Raw genomic sequence first — 27,894 nt, forward strand, 5'->3', positions numbered from 1 at the left:
CAGAGGAGAGAGGAGATAATGTTAATAAATCAAGTTCAATCAGTTGAAATGTTTTAATTATACACAAAATTACTCACTTGACATTTATTTCAGGTTTATTTAGTGAATTCAGAGAAGTTTATCTATTAGAAATACCCCATTGATTTACTCTATATAGCCAAAAGTAAGTGGACACCTCTTATTTCTATTATCTATTATATATAATACAATAAGATATTAGAGTATATAGTAGTGTTGCAACAAATAAACAGTTTTATTTCATTATTAATTAATATTATTGATTAATTATGTAGTAGTAGTTGTAGTAATAACCTTTATCTATAGGGTAAGATTCATTATAAGACAGAAAAGGAAAACAACAACAGCAAAACTATGAAATAAAAATTAAATTAAATATGATATATATAGAAAGGAATCACACGTAGATTAATAAGTAGATCTTATGTTTTAATTATAAGTAGATTTGGTCGAATAAACCTTCATGACATCAAATAAAATGGGTTTAAATAATATATAAACTGATCATCAGCATAGATGCAGATTAGTTTTCTGTCCATTAACTAGTCAATTCATTTATTTTTATTTTTTTATTTAGGAATATAATCTCTAATTTTAATGGGGTTTTTTCATGTAATTGTTTTAAATTAGTTGATCTTTTAAATCTTAATGTTTTTTTTTTGTGTGACTATTTAAATTAGGAGTTGATGTCTGCTATCAAAGTCTCCCTGAGGCAATAAATAAAGATTAATAATGATGATGATGAATGAATGGCTTAATAGTTTTGTGGTGACGACTCTTTCCTGTCTCAACATGAAACGGGAGTCTGGTTTAGAGGAACTTGACTTACTTTCACTCAGACCTAATCTAACTGGGATCAACTGGAAGCAGCCAGATTTCATCTCCCAAAAAATCAGTGATTGACCTCAACTAAAGCTCATGTGACTCATCGAGCGTTCATCTCTGACATCAGGTTTCATGTCTTCCCAGAAAAGTGGAAATAAAGTGTAACGCTGCTTCATTTGTACTCAGAAGCTGGAATATCTGAGTTCCCAGTTATACCCAGAAGCTGGAATATCTGAGTTCCCAGTTATACCCAGAAGCTGGAATATCTGAGTTCCCAGTTAGAAATCCAGAAACTGGAACACCACCTAAAGTCGGATTTCTGATTCCTCAAAATCCAAGATGGCAACCTCGCTCATCACCAGCGTGAAATCGTAGTAATATCCTGTTTATTAGCATTAGCATTGCTAATACAGCTTAATGCCTTTTTCTCTCAATGGTTAACCTCACTAGAACTGGTTTCCTGACATCTTGAACTGGAATGCTTCAAACTCAGGTGTAAAGTCAATCCCGACACTCTGACTTCCAACGTCCAAGTTAAAAGGAAAGGCAGCATATATATACAGTATGTCATATACAAGCATTTAAAATACTTTGAGCCCTAATAAATAAGTTCAGAGTACAACCTGATCGACATCAGCTGATATTATGGGATGATATTAGCCTATCAATATATCGGCGGTATCTACATTGTGTGATATGTGCCAATATATATCTTTAAAGTTCTACAGGCAGCATTTTATATATATTATTATTTATATATAAATATGGAGCGTTTTAGGTAGTCGAGTGGTTAAAGCACATGCCACATAAGGTAGGGGTGGGAATCACTACTTCTCCACGATACAATATTATCACAACACTTGTGTCACGATAAAATATTATTGTGATTTTACATATATTGCGATATGCTGCTGTCCCTAAAAGGAAAAATAAATACATTTTCATTCATAATTTCTATGATAAAAGATCGTTACTTGCCGTCCATGTATCGACGCAATATTGTCACGCAAAATAATGTGTCACAATATTGCTCTCCCTCCCTCTCCCTCTCCCTCTCTGTCTCTCTCTCTCTCTCTCTCTCTCTAAATGTACATAAACGTACAAATACAGGCATTTGAGATTATCAGTCGATATATCAATATTAGTGTCATTTATTTTGTATTTTATTTTAATTTTTATCCTTCTTGTTGACCTCATTATGCATTTTTCATTTATGAGTCTGTGTGTATATTGTTGTGTTTGATCTGTGTGGAGCCCAGAAAGAGTAGTTAAAACCATTTGTAACTAGCTAACGAGGATCCTAATGAACTCAAATTGGATTTTCTTTCACTCCCTAATAGCGGTATCGATATTGTCCCCCCAAAAAAATCCAGTATCCATCAGGTCCTGGTTTAGAGTACTTGCTAATACTGTTATAAAAGGCTAAATGCTAAATGCTAAATGCTACTGATGCTGCTTAAACGTCAAATTAAGAAGAAATAAAGAAAGAAATGCAGGAAAACCAACATTTAAATACAGCACAGCTTTGAATGAATTACCACACACACACACACACACACACACACACACACACACACACACACACACACACACACACACACACACACACACACACACAAACACACACACACACCCCTCCTCACTGACAGCTTCCTGACAGCCCACTCCTGCCATGTAAACACCAGTAGGGGGGTTTTGGGGAGGGGGTTCAGCTTCAGTAGCAGCTCCTCTTGAACGCTGCTGCATACCCCCTCGCTCCACATTTCAAAAGAAAACTGCTCCATCATACACTGACGGAGCTCCTCGTCACCGCCAAATAACCCCCAAGCTTTCCCTTTTGTGTGTGTGTGTGTGTGTGTGTGTGTGTGTGTGTGTGTGTGTGTGTGTGTCAAGATTATCTTACAGAAAGGAATGTGTAAACAAACCTTTTTTTCTTTTTTTCTTTATCAGACGTTAGCATTTATCAGCCTTTGTTCCTGGAGGTGAAAATCAACCCCTAGCAGCTTGATATGGGCCAAACTCACTGGACCTCGACCTCTTCGGTGACATAATGTGTGAACTAAATTCTCCTTATGAGTGCAAAGTTCTTGTTCAAGCAATAAAATCCTTTTTTTTCTTTTCAAGTGTTCAGTTTATTTAACAGGGACAGTGCAGATAAACTAACGCAATGCAACAGATGTGATGTATATACTGGATGTAATGTTGCAGCTAAACATTGAAATACAAACTAAAAATGACAGAATTAATAATAATCAGATATGTGTGTATGTGTATGAGTCAAGTATTGAAGTGTGAGAGTGTGTGTGTGTGTGTGTGAGTGTGAATAAATGCTAATAAAAGAGTGTATAATATGGTTTAGAAATGATGCATTAGCACTGTAAAAAATACAGTTTTTAAAAGGACTAGTTCACACTTTTTCATGGTTTTCTTAAAGCAACAGTCAGATTACCCACATAAATACTATAAAACAGGTTTTTCGTGCTATAATCATTCATCCATAATCCTCTTCCTGTGCAAAAATGTGTTTAAATATGAAGCTTCAGTCATCCAAAATGAGTCTTTTTAGTGCTAAAGTCTGTCTTTTTGTTACTATACTTCCATCACAGCTCAACAGGGAACCACTAAGAGAAGAATTTGATGCTAAAAAGACTGTAAATGTGTCAGATATCACTTGATGTGACTAACTCAGACTGATGAAGCTGAATATAAAGCTTCACATCTACTTTTAAAATGACTGTGTGGATCTATCATTCATTCTCAGACCAGCTGCACTAACCAAAACAGATATATAATTATGCTACATGTGTCTTAAGTCATTGTAATTTAGTCATTTGTGCTCCAAAAGTAATATTTAGAGAATTAGCAGCATCTCCACGGTCCACCTTAAAAAAATACATAATACATCTTAGCTTGACCATATGAATAAATATACTTAAAGCAGCTTGGATTCATCTGTTGTGTCCAGTGTGACAATATGTATGTTAGTGCCACTGTTGGTTATTGTCTAATAATACACTTTGCTTTTATGAAGTATTTTCAGGGTGTGGACCCCAAGAAGAAGGAAGTAGAGTAACACAAAGAGGAGAATCTGATGCTAAAAAGACTGTAAATGAATCAGATATCCACTTAATGTGACAAAAGAAGCTATAAGGAGATCTTTTAATAGTCAGTATGAACAAGAAACTCATTTTACTATTATATGGACGCATGAAAAACAGCTAACCATGTCCTTTAAACCGCAAAAACCCAATACATGTCAATAACCTGGCATCACTGTAATGTTATTATACCACCTTAAAAACTGCTGTTGTTATTTTACCAATTGTATTGATTCAAATTTGCATCAGACCTACTCTGGGAAACACCAAGAGGGAGAATTTGATGCTAAAAAGATTGTAATTATGACAGATATCCACTCATATTAGCTTCAAATCTACACATTTACACTCTTTTTAGTAGCAAAGTCTCTTTTTGTTACGATACTTCCACCACAGCTCAACAGAGGAAACACAAGTAGGGAGAATATGATGCTAAAAAGACTGTAAATGTGTCTGATATCCACTTGATATGCTGAAGCCTCCATATAAGCTTCAGATTAACTTTTAAATGCATTTTTTTTTTTGCACTAGATGAATGTGGATTTTGTCGTCTATCACTTTACACTGAAAACACATTTGAAGGAGATCTTAATAATAGTCAGTATGAACAGGAACAGGAGGAAAACCCTCTTTCACTGCTCATACGGACAACTGATTTTGACTGTTTTAAGGACACACTGGGTTTGTTTTTTTAAATGGTGAACTTGTCCTTTAAACCATAAAGCATTGTAATATAATACCACCTTAAATCTGCTGTTTGATTTTAATTATCATCCTATTTATTCAAGTTTGCATTAAAGCTACTCTCACCTCTGACAGGCCCACTCATCCTTTGCAACCAGATTTTGATTGGTGTCACACACAAACACACACACATATAGGCCTACACACAAATACACACATATACATATATATATACACACATATATAAACAAAAATACACACACATAGCTCTCTCTATTGCTTTTATGCAACGTATTCGAGTCTAGATTAAACCTACTGACAGGCCACTCATCCCTAGCAACCAAATTTGCTTGGTGTCACACTAACACACACACAGATACACACAAGTACACACACACACACACACATATATATATATAAACACAAATACACACATATAGCTCTCTCTCTCTGCTTTTGTGTATTCAAGTTTGCATCAAACCTACTGACAGGCCACTCATCCTTTGCAACCAGATTTTGCTTGGTGTCACACAAATACACACACACACACACACACACACACACACACACACACACACACATATACATATACAGATATATATACAAAAATACACACATATATACACACACATAGCTCTCTATTGCTTTTGTGTAACGTTAGCTGCTAGCACAACCACCATTAAAACACACACCTTTCTCTTTTTTGTGTGAGTGTGTGTATTTCTTTACAATAAAACAGCTGATTAACCTTTTTTTTTCACACACCCTACAAGACAAGAGTAGGTGTGTGTGTGTAGGTGTGTGTATATAGGTGTGTGTGTGTGTGTTATAAAGAGAGAGGTGGAGGAGAAGAAGAAGGGAGCAGGAGGAGGGAGGTGGTGGTGAGGGTTGATAAAAGCTAAAGCTAGCCTTTCAATGAAACGTCAGGCAGAGCAGAGCAGAGCAGACAGACAGGCAGCAACACACACAAAAGGCGAGAAACATGAACATAAAACGTGTGTGTGTGTACTCACCATATCGTGCATGAAGGGCGAGGCTTGTCTGAATATGTAGCTCCTCAGTTTCTGTATTAAATATACCCCAAAAAAAGCCCCTCTCTCTTGTGTATATGTGTGTGTCTTTCTCTTTCTTTCTCTCTCTCTCCCCTTCTCTCTCTCTCTCTCTCCACCCGGAATGCTGCCTGCAGGACAAGAATGGGATCGTCGTGCGCATGCGCAGTAGATACAGGGATGATGTTGGCACTTGGAAAACTGTCGCATGGCAATGTGAAAAAAAAAAGGGGGAGGAGGGTGAGTTTTTCTTTTTTTTCTTTTTTGGAGGTATAAATCGACCTCTAGCGACATCTATTGGTCAAATTGGCTCGGTGATTTATATTATATGCAGTAGAAAAGGTTTATTTTATTCAATACGAGTCTAAAAAGAGGCTTTAAATCCACAAGGGGGAAAAAATCCACCGTCATTTAGTGTAAAAATGCAGATGTGTGCTGATTTTATTAGGTTTGATGTACTGTAGTTGTTGTTTTATATGTGTCCATGAGTGTTTTAAAGGCACCTTTAAATAAAATGCATTATTATTAGTAGTAGTATTAGTAGTAGTATTGTTGTTAATGTTGTGGAAAAAAGACATTCACAATCACAAATATGGTCCAGTAGAAAATCTTGTAAAATATAATAAATGCAACATGTTTGAATGCTAATTTCATATAAAAATGTGCACACAAAAACTTTTTTTTCTAAATAAATTTAAAAAGATGCATTTTATTTCCATGTTTGTATACTGTGGGTCACATTAGGAAAAGTCAGGCTAAAAGAAAGATGTATATGATGTTTTTACAGCTTTCAAATATTAAAAAAAGGTGAAATTTGACCCTGAACAGTATGTAAGAGTTAAAAGTTAGTGTGTGAAGCTTTATATGTGTGGCCTGTTAAAGGTGAGAGTAGATCTGGTGCAAATTAAATAAATAGGATGGTAATATAACAGTTTTAAGGTGGTATAATAATATACACACAATCACATGTGTGAGTGTTGCTGAGCTGGAGCTGAGAGAATATATTTTACTTTATATGTTTCCTCGTCACTACACTACAAACTACTTATCTTTTCAAAGCAGTTTTGCACTAGTTTCCTGTTCCTATGACATAGTTAGTGAGTGATATCTGACACATTTAAAGTCTTTTTAGCTTCAAATTCTCCTCTTAGTGTTTCCCTGCTGAGCTGTGGTGGAAGTATAGTAACGTAAAGACTGAAAACACTGTAACGTTGAAACATGGAAGACTTGATTTGACTCATTTGGACGACTGAAGCTTCATATTAACTTCAGATTAACCTTTAAATACAGTTTTACACAGGAGGAGCAAGAAAAACCTGTTTTAGTGTTTATTCGGGTAATCTAATTCGGGTTGCTTTAAGACAGCCATAAAAAAAAGTGTGAACTAGTCCTTTAAAAACAGTATTCTTACAGTACTAATGCATCATTTCTAAAACATATTACACTCAGCTTCTTTTTTTTAGCATTTAATCACACCCAAAAACTAAATGCGAATACAATACTTGACTCATGCTTATTATACACATATATGTTTTATTCATTCTGTCATTTTTTATCCTGAAGCTTCATTTTAGCTTCAGGATAAATATTTAAGTAGATTTTTGCACAGAAGGAAGACTGTGGGTTTAGTCCTCCATCACTTACACTATAAGTACATTATGATGGGATCTTCTAATAATCACTATGAATTATTATGGTACTCACATTTACTGAGTCATCCTTTATCATGTTAATCAAAATACATATATAGATTAACATTTCAAAATAAAAGACCCACAAATACACACAAGCTACAGCAATTAGTTTATTGTCTTACAGTCTTTAGGATCACACACTATTTACAGTTTCTGGTAAAGGGACAGTTGTGGTTTTTATTACTAATCAATCAATGCAACTTATTATTATAATACAATACAGGCAGTTAAAGGTACAGTACCTTCTATTTATTGTGAAAACATAACATTTCATTTATATCTGTGCAGAGTTTCATACTGACATTGTGTTATTATTGAAGCTTGAGTGTGCTGTACTTCATATCTAAAAGCAACAAAGTTCAAGCACATTATAAAGTGAGCGACACTGACATTGATAATTAGAAAAAGTATATTATTAATATTAATGATGGCTGTTCAAAGTGTCCAATTAGGCTTTGACAGTGCCATGAGTACACACAATAACCCTCAAACAGCTAAATTGATTTCAGCCATCATTAATTTTATAATATACACTTTAAATTTTCCTACTGTGACATATTTAAAAGTCTTATTTTGCTTGTTGTTCCTTTAAAATAAACATCCTGTGTATTAAAATGACGGCTCCAGAGTAGATTCTCATATTTATTCTTTAAAGATCATACGTAATACAAATTTAAACACACACGCACGCACACACACACATACACACACACACACACACAAAAAGAAAAAACTTGCTCCTGTCTTGCATTAAACATTACAGCCCTATAAGGGGGAAGAAAACAGCTTGCTCCAGAACTGATTTAATGTATATTTATATTTATGACATTGTTAAAGACGTCCAGGTCAGGGGGTTTTATTCTGAGCATCGTTCATAATACTCATAATTTATACCTACTATTAATCTGGAATCTTTAATAACAATAATAATAATAATAATAATAATAAGAGCTTCTTTCTAGACTGTTATGTGATTTCCACATAATAAAAAAAAAAGAAAAAAAGATACTCAGTGATTTCAGTTCGAAGCTTTTTTCTGTAACTCAAAGCAAAATCAAAGACCACACGTGATCCTGCTCTGACCGCCAGAGAACCAAGTCCACCTTAAAACAAAAAGACTTTCACTGCGCCTCCGCCTCCTCTGTGGCGGGTTTGTCTCCTTCGGACGGCTCCTCGTTCTCTGACTCATCCCCCTCCTCCCCCTCCTCCTCTTCTCCTTCTTCATTATCGCTGCCTTCCTCTTCTTCTGAGGAACCCTCTTCTTCGTCTTTGTCCACAGCCGGCAACTTCAGGATGATCTCGTCGTCCCCGTCGTCGTCCCCGGCAACCATCGACTTCCTCCTCTCCAGCAGGGAGGGGGTGCAGACGGGTGTGGGGCCCTGAAGCGGAGGAGGAGAAGCTCGTTAAAGTCGCGTGAGCTCATTTTGAACAGTGAGGAGAGAAGCTGATTGGTTGACAGGTGACAGTTTGTTGGTACATGGGTTTTATCACGATGACACCGGGAGACTCGCAATAAGCTTAACGCACCAAAATAATGTCGGCACAGTTATCTGAACCCAGACCACTGAGAGACCCGGGCCCATTTTCAGACTGTGCCAAGGCTAAATACATTATTACATTATTATACAGATTAGATAAGACATTTAATCATTTTGAGTCATTCCTGATTCTAGCTTCTGAAATATAAATATGATCTGGTTTATTGAATATCCTTAGGTTGTTGGACTGTTGGTCGAGACAAAGGAGATTTAAAGACGTCAACTTTTCACCATTTCCTGTCATTTTATAGGCTAAACAATAAAAATTTAGATTAAAACAATAATAAACAGATTAACAGGTCATCTCCAACTGTTAACCTTCCTGTCATCCCCCCGGGTCAAATTGACCCAGTCCGTTTTGACTGTTCCTTCTTTCCTTCCTTCTCTCTCTCTCTCTTTCTTTCCTTCCTTCCATCCTCTCTCCCTTCTTCCATCCTCCCTCCTTTCTCTCCTACCCCCCTTCCCATCCTCCCTCCTTCCCTTTCTTCTTCCTCTCCTACCCCCTTCCCTTTCTTCTTCCTCTCCTACCCCCCTTCCTTCCTCCCTCCTTTCCTTCCTTCTTCCTCCTTTCCTTCCTTCTTCCTCTCCTACCCCCCCCCCTTTCCTTCCTTCTTCCTCTGCTACCCCCTTTCCTTCCTCCCTTCCTCCTTTCTTTCCTCCCTTCCTCCTTTCCTTGACACAAGGACAACATCTCTAAACTATCTTGATAAGTCAAATAATTCCTGTCACAAAAAAAGAAACAAAACTGTCCAAATTATTTGATTCTAGCTTCTCAACTATAAATGTTCAAGGCAACTTCCTGTCATTTTATAGACAAATTAATCTCAACAACTACTCTCCTAATCAATACAGTAATAAACATATTTATCAGTAATTAAAATGATCATTAGTTGAAGCCCTAGATGTTTGTGTGTTGCCTTACATCGCTACACGTTGAAGCGTCCATGCCGTCAGACTTCTTCTTGGCAGGCACCTGAGAAGCCTGAAACCCAACAAGAGCAGAAAAGATTAGAAAAGAATAAAATGATGTTTAGTCGAGGGATGAATCCTCTAAACTCTCAACACTTACGAATCCCGGGAACTCGTATTCGATGCCGTGTGCGGCGAGCCTCTTGCGGAGCTTGGACTCTTTGCGCAGCAGCTTGTCAGTCATCTTGGCGATCTGCTCGGCCGTGCGCTCCTTGTTGTAGCGGTTGACGGCGGGATGAGACGGCTTCTTGAATTCCCTCTGAGAGCCGACGAACAGCTTCTCGTGTACTTTCTCCGGCTCGACCACGTGACCTGAGAAATAAGAGGAAACGTGTTCAAGAGCTCTGAGCCGACAGGAACTTCATATTTAGTTACATAGTAATGAATCCTGTTAAAAGATCCTTAAAATGATGTAAAGATGCATTTATATCACTGCTGGGATTATTTTATAATTATTTATCTGCTGTAACCTTCGTGTCGTCCTCCCGGGTCAAATTGACCCCGTCTGTTTTGACTGTTCCTTCTTTCCTTCCTTCCTTCCTCCCTCCCTCCCTCTCTTTCTTTCCTTCCCCTACCTTCCTTCTTTCCTCCCTATGTCCTTCTTTCCTTCCTTCCTCTTTTCCTTTCTCCTTCCTTCCTTCCTCTTTTCCTTTCTCCTTCCTTCCTCTTTTCCTTTCTCCTTCCTTCCTCTTTTCCTTTCTCCTTCCCTACTTTCCCTTCCCTTTCTCCCTTCCTACTTTCCTTTCTCCCTTCCCGTTTTCTCCCTCCCTCCATCCTTCCTTTCCTCCCTCCCTCCCTCCCTCCTTCCTTTCCTCCCTTCCTTGTTTCCTCCATCCCTCCCTTCCTTCCGTCCTTGACCCAAGGACACCAGGAGGGTTAATCAATGTCTCCACTCTGTAGTAATAACAGGAGTCATGCTGGTTATGAACAGATTCATGTTTGCTCTTTACTCACATTTGATGAGTCTCTCTCCCATCAGGTAATTATTCATGGTCTCTGCAACAATCTTAGCAACTTCATCGCAGTCAAACTCTACGAATGCGTAACCTTTGCTTCCACCTGTCTGCAAATGAAGAGATACGAGACAAAGACAGAGAAAATATTATATTTCTTGATGACTTCATACCACATATATTTCTATTTGATGCATTCAAAGAGTTTCTTTTGTTGGCACATGGGTTTTATCACTCTGCAAAATCAGTGAGCAGGTAATAAGCTTAATGCGCCAGAATACTTTAGGCTCAGTTATCTGAACTCAGATCACTGTTAGACCTGAGATCATTTTCAGTCCGAGCCAAAATCAGAAGTATCAACTACCGGCTGAAGTGATTAAACGACTGTATTAATCAACATATAAGTCATATACTCATATCATTAACTTAGAAAGTCTAAATATTTTCCGGTTACTTGATTACTAATGGACGGGACCAGCTCAAAATTATCTTTTTTTCCCCTCTTTATCTTCTATATATGTATTTTTTTTACTTTTTAAGTCTGGTTTAGCACTGTCAGATATGTTAACCCTCCTGTTGTCCTCAGGTCAAGGAAGGACAGAAGGAAGGACACGAGGAAGGAAGTAAGGAGAGAAGGAAGGAGGGAAGGAAAGGAGTTAGGAGGGAAGATTCGGAAGGAAGTAAGGAAGGAAGGAAGGAAAGGAGTTAAGAGGAAGGGAAGAAGGAAGGAAGGAAAGGAGTAAGGACGAAAAGAAGAAGGAATTTAGGAGAGAAGGAAGGGAGGAAGGAAGGAAAGAAAGGAGTATGGCAGGAGGGAAGGAAGGAAGGAAGGAAGCAAGGAAGTATGGAACGGGAGCAAAGAAAGAGGGGAGGAGGGGAAGAAGGAAGGAAAAATTGAAAAATTAAAGAAAGAGGGGTGAAGGAAGGAAGGATAGTCAAAAGAGGTGGGGTCAATTTGACCCGGGAGGACGACATGAGGGTTAAACATATTTATTTTATTTATGTCATGTTGAGTTTTACCTTTTTACTCCTGGACAGCCGCAGTCGGAGGACTTTCCCAAACTGTTCAAAGTAAGTTTTGAGCTGAGGTTCAAACAGGCCGAGAGGTAAATGTCCCACATAAATCACTCCGGGAGTCACACGAACTGGCCCCTTAGAGAAAGACAAACAAAAATACAGTTAATAAAAATGATGAAGTTATACAGACATAACATGAATATTTGTATAATATAGAGGTAATTATGTATTTGTACATGTTTTAATGGGTTTATTTCATACACACAAAGCAGCACAGAGCTTTTAAGGGACAACGGATGAAAACTAGCTAATTTTAAGCTAATTCCTGCGCATTTACATTTTATTTTGAAATGTTCATGAATATACACTGTCCCTTTTTAAATAAATAAACTAAAAAATCCTTTTCATATAAGACATTTTAGACATGTTAACAGCAGGAAAAGCTCAGTGTAGATAATAAAAAATAATATTTAGCTATTTAGCTGCTTCAGTTTAGCAGCTACGTCACATTAAAATTGGGGAAGTAACTAAATTTGTCACACGTGTTTGATTTTTTGTACCGTGACAAATCAAAATGTCTGCTGTGTAAAAGCCTTTTCTCTTCCTCTATTATTATTATTATTATTATTATTAATGGCTTTTTAATTTCACTTTCTATACGTGCACACGTATACATTACTGATTACGTGAATATTCATACATTCATATTTTATAATAAGTATATAATTATGATGAAATTGTGCTACTCAAACATGTTTTTTTGTCTATACCTGGGTGTTTGAGCTTCACTGTGCAGAAAGTTAAAGTTTAAAGGAGAACTAAGAAAAAATATAAAACTTTTTTACTTAAAATTGTGATTTTTTTGTCAGGCTTTCTAATTTTTGCTTCATTTCTTGGATTAATCATTAGTCAACCAATTAGTCTATAGATTAATCAGCCACTAATTAGATAACTGATCATGTTTTAGTCACATTTAAAGCACACGTGAAAAAAATGTTGGTTTCAGCTTCTTCTAATTTTCTTTGTCGCACACGATGGATCAGATAAAAGCACACGTGTCTAAATTCATATTTTTCACAGGTTTTTGCTATTTGTGGAAAAAATTATGAACTAATCAATCAATCAAGCTAATAATGGATCATTAATCTGGTAAACAACGCAACACATGAAGTGGAGCAGCACGTAGTTTTATTTTATTTTGAAGGAGTCAGAGGATAAAAAAAGTAAAGATTAAAACCTCATCTAAAACATAAATCATCATGTTTCTGTAGTTTAGCTCAAACCCACCTTTGCTGATTTCTTCTTCTTCGCCTCCTGCACCTTCTTCTTGAAGTCAGACTCTTGTTTCGGGTTTAAAGCTAGCAGCTCTTTAGCTGGCTTAGACACTGACTCTGCTTTACTTTCAGTCATATTGACTATAACAGATTATATAACTAATATAAAAATAAGCCTGTCTGTACTGAAGCTCTGCAGACACCACGTTGGTTTGCTCATCCGGTTGAACCACGTGTGACCTGAAGCCAAAGAGATGACCAGGAAGGATTTAAATGAGTCTGAACTACAGAGGAGCAGCCAGAGCAGCGCCCCCTGCTGGTCGGAGTATCTCATTACAGCCTCATACACTCGGGCAGGGGTGTCAAACTTATTTTCATTCAAGGGCCACATACAGCCCAATTTGATCTCATGTGGCCCGGACCATTGAAAAGATGGAAGGAACGAGGGAAGAAGGGAAGGAAAAGAAAAGACAGGAAGGAAAGATACCTTCCTTCATTCCTTCCTTCTTTCCTCCCTCTTTCCTTTCTTCCTTCCTTTCTTCCTTCCTTTCTTCCTTCCTTCCTCACTCTTTTCCTTCCTTCCTTCTTTCCTCTGTCCTTCCTTCTTTCCTCCGTCCTTTCTTCCTTCCTTCCTTCCTTCCTTCCTCCCTCCCTCCCTCCCTCCCTCCCTCCTTCCTTCTCTTTATTTCCTCCCCCACCTTCCTCCCATCTTCTTTTCCTTTCTCCCTCATTCTTTCCTTCCTTCCTTCCTTCCTTCCTTCCTCACTCTTTTCCTTCCTTCCTTCTTTCCTCTGTCCTTCCTTCTTTCCTCCGTCCTTTCTTCCTTCCTTCCTTCCTTCCTTCCTTCCTCCCTCCCTCCCTCCTTCCTTCTCTTTATTTCCTCCCCCACCTTCCTCCCATCTTCTTTTCCTTTCTCCCTCATTCTTTCCTTCCTTCCTTCCTTCCTTCCTTCCTCCCTCCTTTTAGTCCTTCTTCCCTCCTTTCCTTTCTTCTTCCTTCCTCCTTCCTCCCTCCCTTCCTTCATTCCTCCTTTCCTTCTTTCTTCCTCCCTTCCTTCCTTGACTCGAGGACAACAGGAGGGTTAAACCAGGCATATCCAAACTAAATACCATAAAGGGTTGTGTGTCTGCAGGTTTTTGTTCCAACCAATCTGATGACTGTGATTAGTTGATTAAATGAGTCAAGCCTTGATGAGCTCCAGCTTGGTTTCAATGAAAACCTGCAGCCACATTATGACCTTTTATGGAATAATTTGGACATAAGAGATATGACACTTGAAAAATGATGTGTACTAATCCTTTCAAGTATGTCCAGGCCAGAATTACACGTCCTTAAAAAGATCTACAAAGAGGCGAAAAACACTACTAGTAGTTACTTTGAGTGCTTTCATTTGCATTGATTTGTCTGTCATTCAGAAACACTTTACAGGACACATGGAGGAAAAAGGAAGGAGGAGCAGAGGAAGAGGAGGGAAGAATCAAATCAAGGGGAGGGGGTGGAGTGTTGCTCCAGTCAAATAATGAGGTGAGACAGACGCTAGGATTCAGATCAGGCGTCCACAACAGAAAACATCAGCAGCTCAGGATTCATGACATGGCAACAAAAATCATCTTCTTCACGGTGAATGGGAGACCGGAGCAGGCTGAGTTCCCTGTGGACTGTCCTGCTCAGGATGTCAAAGGTAGGAACAGAGAATTGATTTACTATCTGTATTTAAAGTGCAGTTATTTATATTAGAAATGTATTTTATGGTATTCAAGGTATGTCAGAGTCAGTGAACTACATTTACTCAAGAACTGGACTTAAGTATTTCATTTTGAGGTACTTGTACTTTACTGTAGTATTTCCACATGATGCTACTTTTAAATCTCAGGGGAGGGAAATATTGTACTTTCTACTCCACTACATTTATTTAACAGCTTTAGTTACTTTTCAGATTAATATTTGACACAATGGATAATATAACAAACTTTTAAAGTACAACACATTGTTAAAAAATAAACCAAAAAGCAGTGTGTAGTCAGAGTCACATTTCAGATGTGTATGAGTTGTTAACAGCTCCACCAAATAGTGATTTTTCCCTCTAAACTTATCACATGGTTTCATTTCAATAGATGTTCAAATGATCCAATATTTCAGCAAAAATCAAAGATTAGAGAAAAAGTCCAAAAACTGAAAACACATTAGTGTATCAGAACTTTGTTTTTTCTTCTTTCCTCTCCCATTAATCATCTCAGCAGCCCTCACATTTATCTGCTGGCCCTTTGGAGGGGCCACACCCCTAGGTTGGGAACCACTGGACTAAACTAGCTAACTGTATATAAAGTAGAGTAAACTAGCTAACTGTATATAAAGTAGTGTAAACTAGCTAACTGTATATAAAGTAGTATAAACTAGCTAACTGTATATAAAGTAATATAAACTAGCTAACTGTATATAAAGTAATATAAACTAGCTAACTGTATATAAAGTAGTGTAAACTAGCTAACTGTATATAAAGTAGTATAAACTAGCTAACTGTATATAAAGTAGTATAAACTAGCTAACTGTATATAAAGTAGTATAAACTAGCTAACTGTATATAAAGTAATATAAACTAGCTCCACCCCCAGCAGCTACAACAGTAACATGCTGCTCTAACACTGATGCTTCACTATTAATAATCTAATGATGTCATATATAATAATATATCACTACTTTTACTGTAATACTGCATACTACATCATTCATAATACTGCAGTACTTTTACTGTAATACTGCATATAACACTCATACTCATAATACTGCACTTACTACACTTTTACTGTTTCATGCAGGACTTTTACTGGCAATGGGAGTATTTTTACATCGCTATATTGGTACTTTTACTGACATACAGGTTCTAAATACTTCCATCACTGGCCAGGGTGCAAATACAGGCATATACATGTGTGCAATTATAATGTAGATTCTGCACTTTTGTAATATGAAATTGCTTCTTTGAGTTATATGAACACATTTCTCTTCATACTGTACATTTGCCAGACTTCACCAATGTTTCTCATGATTTTATAGTTATTGAAAAGGGAAATATAATGTGAACAATATTCTTGCAACTTTTCTGTAAACCAAGCAAGAGAAAAACTTATACATGGATCAAACACACATGTCAGTCATTGTATGAATAGTATGTGTTGTGTAGGTTTCTCTGGGTTAACTCAGTGATACAGCTGCCACTGACAGCTCCTCACTTGTCACATTGGTTGGATGCTTTGTCTGGTTCTGGGCTTTTATGTATGCTTTGTTTCAAGTGGCGTGGAAGGTTAAATAAAGCACCTTACTGGAGAACAATCAGCTTTTGTTAACAAGCTTGTATACATCAGTGTGGAGTGTAAATCACTGTGTAATACGTTGGTGTTTGGTTTACCTGAGCATGCATCATTGAATTCCTCCTACACTAGACTGAAAAATGGTTGTATGGCAGACATCTGTGAGTATAATCTGTGATGTCACAACTAGTTTGGAGCCAATAATGTTTCAGAATGCAACTTACATCCATCCGTCTGTCCGTCCGTCCATCTGTCTGTCCATCCATCTATCCGCCCATCCATCCATCGTCCATCCATCCATCCATCCAACCCTCCATCCATCCATCCATCCATCTATCCATCTATCAATAAATCCATCCATCCATCCATACATCCAGTCATCCATCCATCAGTAAATCCATCCATCCATCCACTCATCCATCCATCAATAAATCCATCCATCCACTCATCCATCCATCCATCTATCCATTTATCCATCCATCCATCCATCAGTAAATCTATACATACATTCATTCCATCCATCCATCTATCCATCCATCAGTAAATCTATACATACATTCATCCACTCATCCATCCACCCATTCATTCAATCATCCATCCATCCATCCATCCACTCATCATTCATCCATCCATCCATCCATCACTCCATTCATCCACCACTCCATTCATCCATCCATCACTCCATCCATCCATCCATCCATCCATCCATCCATCCATCACTCCATCCATCCATCCATCCATCCATCCATCCATCCATCCATCCATTCATCCATCCATCCATCCATCCATCCATCCATCTCTCCATCCATCCACTCATCCATCCATCTATTCATCCATCAATACATCTCCAGGTCGCTTCATTAGCTTTTTAAGGAGCTTTGATCTGCACATCATGGTCTTCCACAGTTTGCTCTATAAAAGCAAGACAATCATTTCTCAGGTCATAGTGTCAAATTAACATGAACCCCTTTTTTTCCCCCAGATCTCTTCCGCTGTGCAGCCGAAGCGGGACCCCATGACATCCTGAAGCTGTACAACCCGAAAGGCAACATCATCAACATCTCCCCTCGTCTGGAGCCCAACAGCCCGAACTCCTGCTACAAGCTGGAGGTGGTGGCTGCCGACTGCAACAGTGAGCCGTTAGGTATCTTTACCTTGGCACCATGGGAGTGCAAACATTGGGTTCCTTTTAAAAACTGGTGACTGTCTATTTCGTTTCTTGTCGTTTTCAGGTGTGGATCTTGCTGGTGCACTCGGATTTGACCTCTCAGCCATGGAGAAAAGGTAGACAGGATAGGAAATATGACAAATAGGATGCATTTAATGATTTTTTTTTGTTATGTGTCACATATCTGGGATTAAGTTGTTTTACAAGGAGGTCAGATAAACATGTTGTGATCAAGAATTTGAGGCTTTTTACAACACAGTCTAGATGTATAGATGAATGTCTAAATGACTAAAGACCTTACTGATGGTGTCAGACTGCAGGGCCTGGAGAAGAAAATCCTGATTGAAGCCGGCGAGACTCCTGCTGTTGTTTATGAGATGAAGAAACAGGTGGATTCATTCAGGGAGAAACTCGAGGTACGGAGGAAGTATGCTCTCATTTTAAAGCTGCATATGAAATCTGGCAGCTTTAAAAAATATATAAATATAAAATAATAGAGAACATAAAATAATAATAAAATAAAAAATCCCTGCTGCTCCCATGTGGGCTTCTGAAGGGTTGTATCATATATACAAAATTGCATAATTTTAACTTCAATCACTTTAATTTCTCATTCCTGGTTTAGATGTTTAAGATTTAGTTCAAGGATACAATTTGGTAATCTGATGGAAAAATGTGCCTCTTTAACCTCCTTTGTCCTGATTCACTTTTATTATTTAGAGTGTGGAGCACCTGAGCTGGCTCGGATTATTCAAGGATTTATCAGAAGGAACGCACAAGCCGTCCCCGTTTTACCACAAGAGGACGCTCCGAAAGACCAGAGAGGAGTGTGAGCATGTACGAGAAAAGTTCCTTCAAATGAGGCACGTGCACATTTAAAACTCACAGACAGAAAATAACTATTTATGTTTAAATATGTAGTCCAGTATCATTAATACATAAATGTTGTTACATGTTACATTCACAGCTCTCTGGAGGTTTCAGAAGAAGTGAGGCAGTACTTAAAGACTCCAACCTTTGATAACTGGTAGGTTTTGATTTGGCCAGTCTATGAATCAGGTGAGGTGTTTTATATCACCTGAAGCATCGGTGTTCATCACCATGATGTGCTTACCGGGTGTCGTGTGCATGCATGATCACAAATAAACAACCGGTGCACCTGTTTACTCCGAGTGTACACTCACAGTGAAGCAGACAGTCGTGCACAACAAGCATCTCTGACGCGTTCGTGAAGAGGATGCAAGCCCTCACTCCTTTTCTTCTGATCAACACGCTCATCTCAATATGAATAGATCAGCAGAGGGCTCACAGATAGAGAGAAGGTCTTCATAAAAGGCTTAATCAGCACACCGTGTTTGAAGTGGGCTTCACAGGGGGAGGAAGCGCACGCTGTATTCAGTAAAGGCCTGGTCATCGTTTCATTTGTCCAAAAGCTTTTAAACCAAATGCAAAAAGGTGGAGGTGAATAGATTGGAGGTTATGCACATGCTACAAAATGAAAGCTGAAGCTTGGGGTTAAAACATTATAAAGGAATAATTACAGGATTCCTTTAAAACCTTATAAAACATACTGCTCTTTGTTGTGTAGTCATTCCTGCTATTTGGACATAAGGGTTACTTATCAATGAAACATCTGTATGCATAATGTATGAAATCAAGAAATCTTAACACTGCAGCATGTTTTTACTCTCTGTATGCTGGCGAGAGGTCACTGACATTATGTTGAGTGGTAAAAGTTATGAAGTTATGGAGTGTATATCACACTGTTTTTAACCTATGCATGAAACACACTCATCCATCCACCCATTCATTCAATCATCCATCCATCCATCCATCCATTCATTCAATCATCCATCCATCTATCAGTCCATTCATCCACTCATCCATCCATCCATCCATCCATCCATCCATCCACTCATCAACTCATCTATCACTCCATTCATCCATCCATCCATCCATCCATCCATCCATCCACTCATCCATCACTCCATTTATCCATTCAACCATTCATCCATCTATTGCTGTAAAAGTTATGGAGTGTATATCACATTGTTTTTAACCTATGCATGAAAACTATAGTCTGATGTGGACCAGGTTGTAGTCTATAGGGATCGGTTTCCACGGCAACTAAAATGGAGTTATCGATGTGGGTTTGCTTTGTGAACCAAAATGTCTTGAACACATTTAACTGACTTGTCTTGCTTTATAAAACACCACTCTGGACTTTTAACTTTAGACTTTACTGACAAAGATATTTAAACCTGAGAAGATGCTCAATGTTTGATGAATGTTTCAGATATCAACTAGTCCATGTGAGATACATTATATCTTTACAAAAAGTAGCAGCACTACTATAAACACTGATAAATGTTATGGTGCCCTTCAGTGGATTCATCTGTGCAGCTGAAGGTTTGTATCTTCTTCTTCTTCTTCTGTGCTCAAATACTCTGCTCTCTATACTCATGGTGTTTTGTGTGTGTGTGTGTGTGTGTGTGTGTGTGTAGGCAGTGGGAGGACGCAGAGATCATGGTGCTCCTGCAGGTCATGTACACAGATTTGGATTTCATAGCGATCTACAACATCGAGCCTGAAGTGCTGCAGCAGTTTTTGTTTGAAGTCTACCGAAGATACAACAACATCCCTTTTCATAACTTCAAGCATTGCTTCTGTGTCACCCAGATGGTGAGTGTGTGTGTGTGTGTGTGTGTGTGTGTGTGTGTGTGTGTGTTTGTGTGTCAGTGACCTTTTACTAAATCGTGAGTAAATCACGGTTAGCCCAATTGTGTCTGCAATCATGAAATTGTGCAATTACCTGTATGCCATCACCTTGATCGCTAATTGCTGAAGGACATCTAGAGAGCTGACTCAAATCAGTCTCAACGTGGACATGTGATGGTTTAAACTCTTATCAGTAACACTTCCTAGAAAACTAAATGAAGTAGCTATTGTATCTCTGATGCTTAAAGACTAATCCCTTAAACCTGCATTAATCAATACATTTGATATCCTTGAATCAGATGTAAGAGGATTTTTTTTTACCAAAGCCAGAAGTTGACCAGTTTTCATTGCTGCTTCTCTCTCTGTGATCAGATGTATGGTTTGATCTGGCTGACTGATCTCAGGAGTAAGATGGACAGCATTGACCTGCTGATCATGCTGACCTCTGCGGTTTGTCACGACCTCGACCACACAGGATACAACAACGCCTACCAGGTATCAGTTCAATCATTCACAAATGTCTGGATGTAGGATATACAAAAGTTTGGACTCAATATTTACACACAAACACAAATCCTGTTTTCATGGCTCTACTGTAGTTGCTGCCGCTACTAAACTAACATACGACCATCTTTTTAGATAAATGCTCGGACTGAACTGGCTCTTCGCTACAACGACATCTCCCCGCTGGAGAACCACCACTGTGCTGTAGCTTTTGAGATAATGGAGAAGGTAAAACTTCCTGTTCAGACCTTTATATCCAAGCTGACATGAAACACACACATTCTGCTGATTTGCACCATACATTTGGCAGGAGGTATAAAGGAAAATTATAATGAAGGTAGTGAAATTGAACACATGATCTTTTTGTTTTTTGTAGACAGAGAGCAACATCTTTAGAAATGTATCCATGGATCAGTTCAAACGGATAAGAGAAGGGATCATCAAGTGAGATTGTCTTTCTCTTTCTCTTCATTTCCTCATGTCATTCAGTCAGGATAACACAGCAGCATTATGTCATTTATTTATGTTGTAATTGCAGATGTATTCTGGCCACAGACATGACGAGACACAACGAGATCCTCAACAAGTTTAAATCCATCCTGCCGACATTTGACTTCACCAACAAAGACCACAGAGATGTGGTGAGAGGAGAGCAGATGTAAACACAACATAACATGACACAGTAGCAATATTAATACACTGCAATCAAGCGCAATGTTTTATTTCTGTTCTTATAAGTTTCCACCGAGCTGGAGCTGGTGCTCTTTCGGAGCCAGAGCCTGACTAAGCACCGGTTCTTTGCTTTTCCACCGCCAAAGCTCCAGCCCAGAGCCTCAGAACTGAAGCCAGAGCAAGCACCAACTCTTTGCGAGTCTAAAGCAAGAACCGATTACGTCAGCGGACTGGGGATGGGACTAACGTTTATTAGCCGGGTAGCGGGACTAACGTTAATTAGCCGGGTAGCGGGGCTAACGTTTATTAGCCGGCTAGTGTGGTTAACGTTCATTAGCTGACTAGCGTAGCATTTACAGAGGGTTAAAGATTTGTTGATTAAAAGTACTATTTTTATAAAAAACTTTTGCCAGAGCGGTCGTCGTTGTCGTCTTCTTCTTCTTTTTCTTCTTCTTCTACTAGCTCATCCCACTCCTGACTCTCTCTATGATTCAAAGACATCTATCTTTCCTTTCTAAATCAATAAGTATCTCTCTACTAACTGTGTTTTTCCTGCTGTGTGTGCAGCTGATGATGATTCTGATCAAAGTGAGTGACATCTCCAATGAGGCGCGGCCCATGGAGGTGGCCGAACCCTGGTTGGACTGTCTCCTGCAGGAATTTTACAACCAGGTAACCGACTGCTGCTGTATGAACTGTGACTATAGAGCCACATTTTATCACATGACTTTCTCTGTATTATATTTCATAGTATGAATTTAAGGTATATGTTGTTTTATTGATTCAAACTGTGATTTTTTTTAAGGCAACCTGTCTGTTTACCTTCATGTATTGAGTTTAGCCGTTACATACTCTTCATATTCTGGCATTTCACAATATCCCCTCATAATTAGTCTTTATACATAATTACAGACTTGAAGATGGTGATTCATATGTTATAAAAAGAAAAAATAATATATGTAAAATATGACATCCCTAATAAAAAATAAGATAATAAAATAAAATAAATCTTAAAAATGAAGCTTTCAGAGAGCTGAGTAAGTGTAATTTTTGTTTTTTTATGCCTTTTGTTGATGGAAAAAAATGTTTACAATCACACTATATAATGGCCAAACATGGCATAACACAGAATGAAATCAATTAATTATATTAAATATTTGTTTTTGAATGGTGGATTTTGTATTTTTTTAATATATATGAGTCAAATACTCAAAAAAAATGTGTATCAGCTGCATAGAAATCATTTTTAAAAGTTTAAATATTTCAAATTTTTATATATTCAGGGTCACATGAGGACAAGTCATCAAATTTCTGACTAAAAATTGTTTGTTTTTTTTCATCTCTTAAATGTGAAAAATGGGTCAAATTTGACTCTGAACTGTATGTAAGGGTTAAATGAAGCTCTCTGATTCAGGAACAAAACAATTTAATATTATTAAAAGTACACAAGTTATTCCTTTCCCGTCTTTCTGATCTTTCCGTTTGGTCCTCAGAGTGATGTGGAGAAGTTAGAGGGTCTTCCTGTGACCCCCTTCATGGATCGGGATAAGATAACCAAACCTTCATCTCAAACTGGCTTCATCAGATTTGTGCTTTTGCCTCTTTTCATCGAGCTGGCTAATCTCTTCCCCTGTCTGGAGGTAATTTATTTTAAAGAATCACAAAAATAGACAGTACTAATAAGAAGTTTTGGGTTTAGGCATTATGGGAAATGTAGGAAATCACTATCTTGATTAAAAGTGGACAAGTCAGGAGTAGTGAAAGTAGTTGACATGTCATGAGTAAATATTTGTATGTATTGATCACTGCAGCAACACATTATCGACCCAGTACGGAAAGCCCTCGACTACTACACAGAGATGGAGAAAGCTCTGGAGAGAGAGAAACAGAACCGGGCTCAGAGCGAGAACGCAGCCAAGAACAAAGAGACGCAGAGCTCAGCTGATAGCCAGACAGACGACCAGTGAGCCAGACGACCACCGAGCCAGACGACCAGTCAACCAGACGACCAGTGACTCAGAAGACCAGCGAGCCAGACAACCAGTGAACCAGACGACCAGTGACTCAGAAGACCAGCGAGCCAGACGACCAGTGAACTAGACGACCAGTGACTCAGAAGACCAGTGAGCCAGACGACCAGCGAACCAGACGACCAGCAAAACAGATGACCAGCCAACCAGTCGACCAGTGAACCAGACGACCAGTGAACCAGGCGACCAGAGAGCCAGACAACCAGCTAACCAGACGAGCAGCGAACCAGACGACAAGCTAACCAGATGAGCAGTGAACCAGATGACCAGCCAGCCAAACCACCACCGAGCCAGACAACCAGTCAACCAGACGACCAGTGACTCAGAAGACCAGAGAGCCAGACGACCAGCCAACCAGACGACCAGTGAACCAGACAACCAGTCAACCAGAGAACCAGATGACCAGCCAACCAGACGACCAGCCAACCAGACAATCAGTGAGCCAGACAACCAGCCAACCAGTGAACCAGAGGACCAGCCAACCATACGACCTGCAAACCAGATGACCAGCCAACCAGTCGACCAGAGAGCCAGACGACCAGCAGCCAACCAGACGACCAGCCAACCAGACAATCAGTGAGCCAGACAACCAGCCAACCAGCCAACCAGACGATCCCATAAGCACACGAATCATAACTAGAACTCTCAGGAATCAATTACATACCTAAGTCACGAGTCAGCACGGGAACGCCCGGCCAACCTGCGCCTACTGGAAGGAGCACAAGCACTGTATGCTGTTGTTATTGTGTTGTATTGTACTTAACATATAAATTACTTGATATCAAACAATCATTATGGCTGAAATAGACATGTTTATTTTTTAAACTGAGCATCTTGTTTCTTGCACAAAAGCAGATAAATTCATACTCCATAAATCCAGTCTGAATGTCACAAGCTGCAGTACTGACTTCTGGCCAGTAGGTTTCCCCAAAGAGTTTTGTGACATTACTGTACTTCTGCTGCCTCTCTGCCAGACTGAAACAATCTCCCTACTGACTGTTTAAAAAACTTCTAAAAACCTACTTTTTTAGTCTTTTCTATAACATTCAATAACTCCAGTTGTGTGTGCTCTGAGTGCTGACTGGCTGCTTTCTGTGTTCACCTTTATCTATTCTTGAATGTATTTTTTATGTATTTATTGTTCTATTTATTTTCTTTGTGTGCTAATGTCGATGTAAAGCACTTGTGTTATAAAAGGTGCTCATAAACCTTATAAACTCAACTACACTCTACAATGGGATCTTTTACAAGCTTGAAATATGTGTGTGTCTTATTTGACCATCAGTAAGTAACAATGTTGATTTGTGTGTGACTGAAACTTCTCAGTTTCAAGGTAAAACCTCCCCGAGATAACACCTTATCTTTATTGTCCAAATAAGGAGTAACCAGTGATGTAAGGACATTTCTGAGGAAAAAGGCATGACATGATAAAGTCAAATGGGAGTATGCACACTAATCTAGATTAAAGAGAAATGAAATAAACCAATAAACAACTCACACACTTGCACGGTGCAATAAATAAGTGCACATTTGAGCCATTTTCTTCATGAATTATACAAAAATACTGAAAGCAAGTCTTGATTTGTAGCGCTATGTTTTCCCTTCTTCCTTTGAAACTTCAATAAACTGAGACTTTGAACCATCTTCACTTTTTAGGGTCTTTATTTTTCCACTTTACAATCCAATGAACACACTATAAATGTATCTTAAAGTACAGATGCAAAGCCCCAGTTTTATGTTTCAATGAGGGACTGTCTGTTGTTCCTCATGTCGTCCTCCCGGGTCAAATTGACCCCATCTGTTTTGACTATTCCTTCTTTCTTCCCTTCCTCCCTTCCTTCCTTCCTTCCTTACTTCCTTCCTTCCTTCCCTCATTTCCTACCTTCCCTTCCTCCCTTCCTTCCTTCCTTCCTTCCCGCCCTCCTTCCTTCTTTCCTCCTGTCCTTCCTTCTTCCTTCCTTCCTTCCGCCTTTCCTTCCTTCCTCCTCCCTTCCTAACTTCCTTCCTTCACTTGAGGACATCAGGAGGGTTAAAGTACAGATGCAAAGCCCCAGTTTTATGTTTCAATGAGAGACTGTCTGTCTGTTGTTCCTCATGAGGACAAACACAAGGGTAAAAACTGGGTGACCTCCTGCCTGCACTACTTGAAAGCTGGGCTTGTGTACTAATGAGGCCTACAAAAAAAAAAAAGTTGTGCTGCAGCTGAGTATGGAGACATAGAAACACATAGTGATAGCCAGGATAGTTAGCTGTTGGCTGTCTGGTATGAGTTACATTGAGTTCATAGTGTGTGGGTCATCAATCTGTCTCTACACAGTGTGGTTAAGAGTAAGATTCCTCACAAAGCCAAATAAAGTTCGGTACTATTTTTAGTCTTATGATCACCAATACAGGAGAACCATCTGACTGAAAGAAGAGAAGGGTTAAAGCTCCTTCACCCTGCCTGCAGAGAGGGAGCTGATGCAACAGCTGGGATACAACACGTGTGCATGTGTGTGTGTGTGTGTGTGTGTGTGTGTGTGTGTGTGTAAAAGGAAGAGTGGTATTTGTCTGTGCATATGAGTATGAATTTGCATGTGTGACAACATCTAAGGTGTGGTCAAGTCAGACAAAAGAGACAAATATTTGTGTGTTGCATGACTGGAAATATGTGGAAAGAAGAGTGTCAAAAAAGCCAGAAAAACAGGTTACAGTATTTTCAGTATTTCCAGTATTTTTACACACTTATTATGAATTAAAATGGACTAAAAATCATAAATTAATAAGAATATGAATGAATGAATGTGAATAAATTAATGATTAACTCTTAACCTCCTGAGCAATTTCTCAAAGATATTTGGGGTTAATCTGACCTGCAATATTCTCATATTGGGGGCAATGGGTTTTTTTCCCTACCGTATAACACACAATTAATTCAACAGTGTTTAAAACTATTTATTTCCTTACATTTACACCTTCCCTTTGCACAAATGATAATAAAGTCCCTACATCCTCAAATGATTACTTCCTTCCTGTTGATGTCACTAAAATGATCAAACTACAACCTTATCACCCATAAAATCTGTTGTCTGGGGATCACCTGTTGATTGACAGGTTTTTACGCTGTATTGTACTTTTGTTTCCACTAGGTGGCACTAAAACATGTAAAGCAGACAATAGGTGACACTATAGTGTTTCCCTGTTGAGCTGTGGTGGAAGTCTAGTAACAAAAAGAGAGACTTTGGCACTAAAAACACTGTAACGTTGAAACATAGGAGACTTGATTTGACTCATTTAGACGACTGAAACTTCATATTAGCTTCAGAGAAACCTTTAAATACATTTTATTTGCACAGGAGGAGGACTGTAGATGAATGATTATAGCAAGAAAAACCTGTTTTAGTGTTTATTTGGGTAACTGACTGTTGCTTTAAGACAGTCATAAAAAAGGTGAACTTGTCCTTTAAAAACATAATTTTTTACAGTGTTAATGCATCATTTCTAAACCATATTACACTCAGACTATTGCAGCTTCTTTTTTAGCATTTATTGACGCACACACAAACCTACACACACACACACACACACACACACACACACACACACACACACACTCTCTCTCTCTCTCTCTCTCTCTCACACACACACACACACACACACACACACTCTTCAGATGATCAGTATGAACAGGAGAAACGATTAAAGCAAGAAAAATCAACAACTTTAATGTTCATTTAAGCTTGTTTTAACCTACATACTACTACTACATGCTGCTCATATTCAAGCATTTCACAGGATCCCCCTCTTAATTAGTCTCTATAATAATTCTTCTGCATTATCTGCACTAAAACATGTTTGGAAATTTGTAAAATATTTCCATTTTTGTATATTCAGGGTCACATTAAGATCAATCATCAAATTTCTAGCTAAAAAGCCTGAACAGTAAGGGTGAAAACAAACTTTAAAAAAAAATTAATTAATTAATTAATCCTTTAAAATATCCAATGTTTGTATTTTCTGGGTCACATGAAGATACATCATCACATTTCTAACTTTTTTTTATGTACAAAAAATTGGTCAAATTAGACCCTGAACTGTGTCTAACGGTTAAAACACAATTTAAAAAATATGAATTCATCCTTTAAAATATCCCAAATAAAATCTTTTTTTTTAGGGTGGATGTTCCTCTCTTTTTCTCTTGTTCTCTCACCCCCACCCCCCTCCTCTCGACCTCGAGACAAGAAGAACGTGCCCCCAAATCTGATTGGACAGCGCGTGGCCGACGCCTTCTAATGGGAAACCAATCGTCCTTTGTGGCACGCGCCGGTTCCGGTTCATCCTCGCCCCCCCCTTCCACCCCTCACGAGGAACTAGAGGAGTCACTCGTGTTAGAAAA

At 38.5% G+C, this 27,894-nt stretch overlaps 3 protein-coding genes and 2 non-coding genes across 5 annotated transcripts in view; 1 reads left to right on the top strand and 4 right to left on the bottom strand.

Annotated features, from left to right (window-relative positions):
• The window catches only part of clasp1a (cytoplasmic linker associated protein 1a), a 127,720-nt gene extending 121,936 nt beyond the window's left edge, over nt 1-5,784 (bottom strand). Inside the window, exon 1 of the mRNA XM_053328199.1 lies at nt 5,639-5,784. The gene's annotated coding sequence lies outside the window, so the exon portion shown is untranslated. The remainder of the gene's footprint in view (nt 1-5,638) is intronic.
• A 1,869-nt stretch (nt 5,785-7,653) lies between these two features.
• nifk (nucleolar protein interacting with the FHA domain of MKI67) lies at nt 7,654-13,347 on the bottom strand. Its single transcript, XM_053328194.1, has 6 exons — nt 13,133-13,347; nt 11,849-11,980; nt 10,830-10,938; nt 9,976-10,187; nt 9,829-9,888; nt 7,654-8,747 (listed from the first exon to the last, which is right to left on the bottom strand). Exons 1-6 carry the CDS (start codon nt 13,253-13,255, stop codon nt 8,490-8,492), a joined length of 894 nt encoding a protein of 297 aa, XP_053184169.1. The 5' UTR covers nt 13,256-13,347; the 3' UTR covers nt 7,654-8,489.
• Nucleotides 8,834-8,962, bottom strand: LOC128368469 (small nucleolar RNA ACA64). The gene has a single exon (XR_008321966.1). It is a non-coding gene; the product is annotated as a small nucleolar RNA ACA64 (small nucleolar RNA).
• LOC128368468 (small nucleolar RNA ACA64) lies at nt 11,038-11,168 on the bottom strand. Its single transcript, XR_008321965.1, has one exon. It is a non-coding gene; the product is annotated as a small nucleolar RNA ACA64 (small nucleolar RNA).
• A 1,356-nt stretch (nt 13,348-14,703) lies between the features above and the next one.
• On the top strand, nt 14,704-23,090 carry si:dkey-219c10.4 (high affinity cGMP-specific 3',5'-cyclic phosphodiesterase 9A; the record flags this gene model as incomplete). The annotated part of the gene is made up of 13 exons (XM_053329100.1): nt 14,704-14,800; nt 17,410-17,559; nt 17,660-17,711; nt 17,909-18,011; nt 18,316-18,458; nt 18,563-18,622; nt 20,100-20,277; nt 20,686-20,808; nt 20,953-21,045; nt 21,194-21,261; nt 21,356-21,458; nt 22,057-22,161; nt 22,983-23,090. Coding segments are annotated over exons 1-13 (1,374 nt in total), but the record flags the coding sequence as incomplete, so codon positions are not given.
• Between the last annotated feature and the right edge of the window lie 4,804 nt (nt 23,091-27,894).

Source organism: Scomber japonicus, chromosome 11 (genome assembly GCF_027409825.1).
Source record: "Scomber japonicus isolate fScoJap1 chromosome 11, fScoJap1.pri, whole genome shotgun sequence".
Taxonomy (NCBI): domain Eukaryota; kingdom Metazoa; phylum Chordata; class Actinopteri; order Scombriformes; family Scombridae; genus Scomber; species Scomber japonicus.

What these genes read in the sequence shown, in the direction of transcription:
- nifk (XM_053328194.1), bottom strand. Translation starts at nt 13,255, where the DNA reads ATGACTGAAAGTAAAGCAGAGTCAGTGTCTAAGCCAGCTAAAGAGCTG. An exon ending in AGAAGAAGAAATCAGCAAAG is followed by an intron (nt 11,981 to 13,132) that starts GTGGGTTTGAGC and finishes TCTTTCTCTAAG; the next exon opens with GGGCCAGTTCGTGTGACTCC. An exon ending in GGCTGTCCAGGAGTAAAAAG is followed by an intron (nt 10,939 to 11,848) that starts GTAAAACTCAAC and finishes CTTCATTTGCAG; the next exon opens with ACAGGTGGAAGCAAAGGTTA.